This window comes from Nicotiana attenuata, unplaced genomic scaffold (genome assembly GCF_001879085.1).
Source record: "Nicotiana attenuata strain UT unplaced genomic scaffold, NIATTr2, whole genome shotgun sequence".
NCBI classification, from domain to species: domain Eukaryota; kingdom Viridiplantae; phylum Streptophyta; class Magnoliopsida; order Solanales; family Solanaceae; genus Nicotiana; species Nicotiana attenuata.
In genome coordinates, this window is record NW_017680781.1 from 10092 (window position 1) to 12608 (window position 2517).

The window sequence follows — 2517 nt, forward strand, 5'->3', positions numbered from 1 at the left end:
ATTTCTGGTTCTTTAGTATTACATTTTGAAGATTAATTTGTATAACCGAGAGGAGTGCAATTAATTATTCAACTTGAGTAATAATATATATATTTGTAATCGTGGGAGGCATTTATACCTTTTTGAGAAATAAAAATTGAAGAATAATAATTCTACTATATAATAGAAATATTAAGTGAAGTCAAGATCCCAACACCTTTTATTATATTTGTGAAAAATAAAATATCTTCTACTGCTCTATTTATGCATTTTTAGTTAGTTAATTTATAACTCAACTCTTTCTGATTTTCTCAAATAGTAATTAAAACAAGAAACGTCTGTAGAATAGATAAACCAATCTCTGTGGGTTCGACATCTTTCTATACTATAATTTGACAGAGTACGAGTTTAATTTATACACACGCCAGACACTCGTCAAATTTTTGGCGCCGTTGCCGGGGATTGGCTAAAGTCTACTACAGATTAATTGTGTTACTACTAAGTTGAGATTTTTTTTATTGTCTAATTATTTTAACTTTTCTGCAGAAATTTCAGAAAGTGTATGACCCGTTCCTCTTCTAGAGAACTAGTCAAGTACGATCCTGAAATTGAAAAATCCTTGCGGTTGTTGCGAAAAGAACAAACCTCAACGATCTCAAATTTTCACATCAGAGGAAATGGAGAACGAAGAACTCAATAACCAACTTCCACCACATCAAGTAGAAGAACAGTTTGATGAGGTTGCACCACGACGTGATAGAATACTTAGAGATTATGCAAGGCCAGATCATTTTGAAGGAGAATCAAGTGTGAGGATACCACCAATTGCAGCAAACAACTTTGAAATCCGCACAGGCTTGATTCAAACCATTCAACAGTCATGTCAGTTTACTGGTGATGCGAGTGAAGATCCTCGCACCCATTTAATTGATTTTCTTGAATTAGTTGAAACTTGCAGGTATAATGGAGTCACAACAGATGCTATTAGGTTGCGGCTTTTTCCTTTTTCATTAAAAGGTGAAGCCAAAACATGGTTGCGAAGTCTACCAAGAGGTTCCATTACAACATGGGACCAAATGACCCAAAAATTTCTTAATAAATATTTTTCACCTGCAAAAACATTTAAAATGAAGCAAGAAATCAATAATTTTATGCAGACAGATTTTGAATCTGTATACCAGGCATGGGAAAGATTAGCAGCAATGTTAAGAAAATGCCCACATCATGGTATCCAAGACCCTGACATTTTATATATTTTCTATCATGGTCTTAAACCCTCTGCTAGAAATGTAATTGATGCAGCATCAGGAGGATCAATAATGGGAAAAACTACTATAGAAGCGATGAAATTGCTTAATGAGATTACGGAAAATGCTGTTCAATGGCCCTCAGACAGAATAATTATCAAGAAAACAGCAGGAGTAAATCAAGTTGAAGCTTTGAATTCATTGACACAACAAATTGTGACCTTAACACAAAAAGTTGAGGCTTTTCAGGTAGGTGCTCACACATCATCCCAACTTGAGAATTGTGATGTTTGTCAAGGTAATCATCCAAATCATGAATGCCAAGCTTCAACACAAAATGAGGAACAGGTAAATGTGATTGGTTATAGAAATAATTACTCATTCGGTAGTCCCATGGCACAAAAACATCCAGGATTTCAATGGAGTAATCCTAATGGTGCTGAAAATCCTCAAAGATTTTTTAATCAAAAGCAGCAGGTACAGGGACCACCTGGTTTTCAAAATCAAAATAGAGGGAAACAAAGTTTTCAACAATATCAGCAGCAGCCTCAAAGAGCTCATCAACAAAGCCTTGAAGACCTGATGTACAAATTCATTAAGGCTACTGACGAGAAAGTTGTAAGTCAACATTCAACTATCAAGAATTTGGAAATTCAGGTAAGCCAATTAGCAACCCTCATGTCTGGACAATTCAAGGTGCTCTACCAAGCAACACTGAGAAAAACCCAAAAGAACACCTCAAAGCCATCTCTCTACGATCAGGTAAATCTCTTGATGATCCATATGCAGATAGAGAAGGAAAGCCACAAGAAGTGGAAAAGGTAAATGAAGGTGAGAATAAAATAGAATCTAAGTTTGCAAAAGAACAAAAGAATAAAGGGAAAAATGTAAAAGAAAATGAATTGATAACAAATCCTCACTCTGTACCTCTCCCTTTTCCCCAAAAGATGAAAAGAGAAAAGCTTGACAAACAGTTTTCAAAGTTTCTAGATATTTTGAAGCAACTTTACATTAACATACCTTTCACAGATGCTTTGACACAAATGCCTTCATATGCTAAATTTCTCAAAGAAATTTTGTCAAGCAAAAGAAAATTGGAAGAAGTTTCAGTGGTTAAGCTTACAGAAAAATGTAGTGCTATACTTCAAAATAAGCTCCCTCAGAAACTTGGTGATCCAGGAAGTTTTACAATTCCTTGTACCGTGGGAGGTACTCACTTTGAAAAGGCGTTATGTGATTCAGGTGCTTCAATAAATCTAATGCCTTTTTCAAATTTTAGAAAATTAGAACT

At 34.8% G+C, this 2517-nt stretch overlaps 1 protein-coding gene across 1 annotated transcript; it reads left to right on the top strand.

The window, feature by feature from the left end:
• Positions 1-656: 656 nt before the first annotated feature.
• On the top strand, positions 657-1988 carry LOC109221877 (the record flags this gene model as incomplete). The annotated part of the gene is made up of 2 exons (XM_019386310.1): positions 657-1032; positions 1141-1988. Coding segments are annotated over exons 1-2 (1224 nt in total), but the record flags the coding sequence as incomplete, so codon positions are not given.
• Positions 1989-2517: the final 529 nt, after the last annotated feature.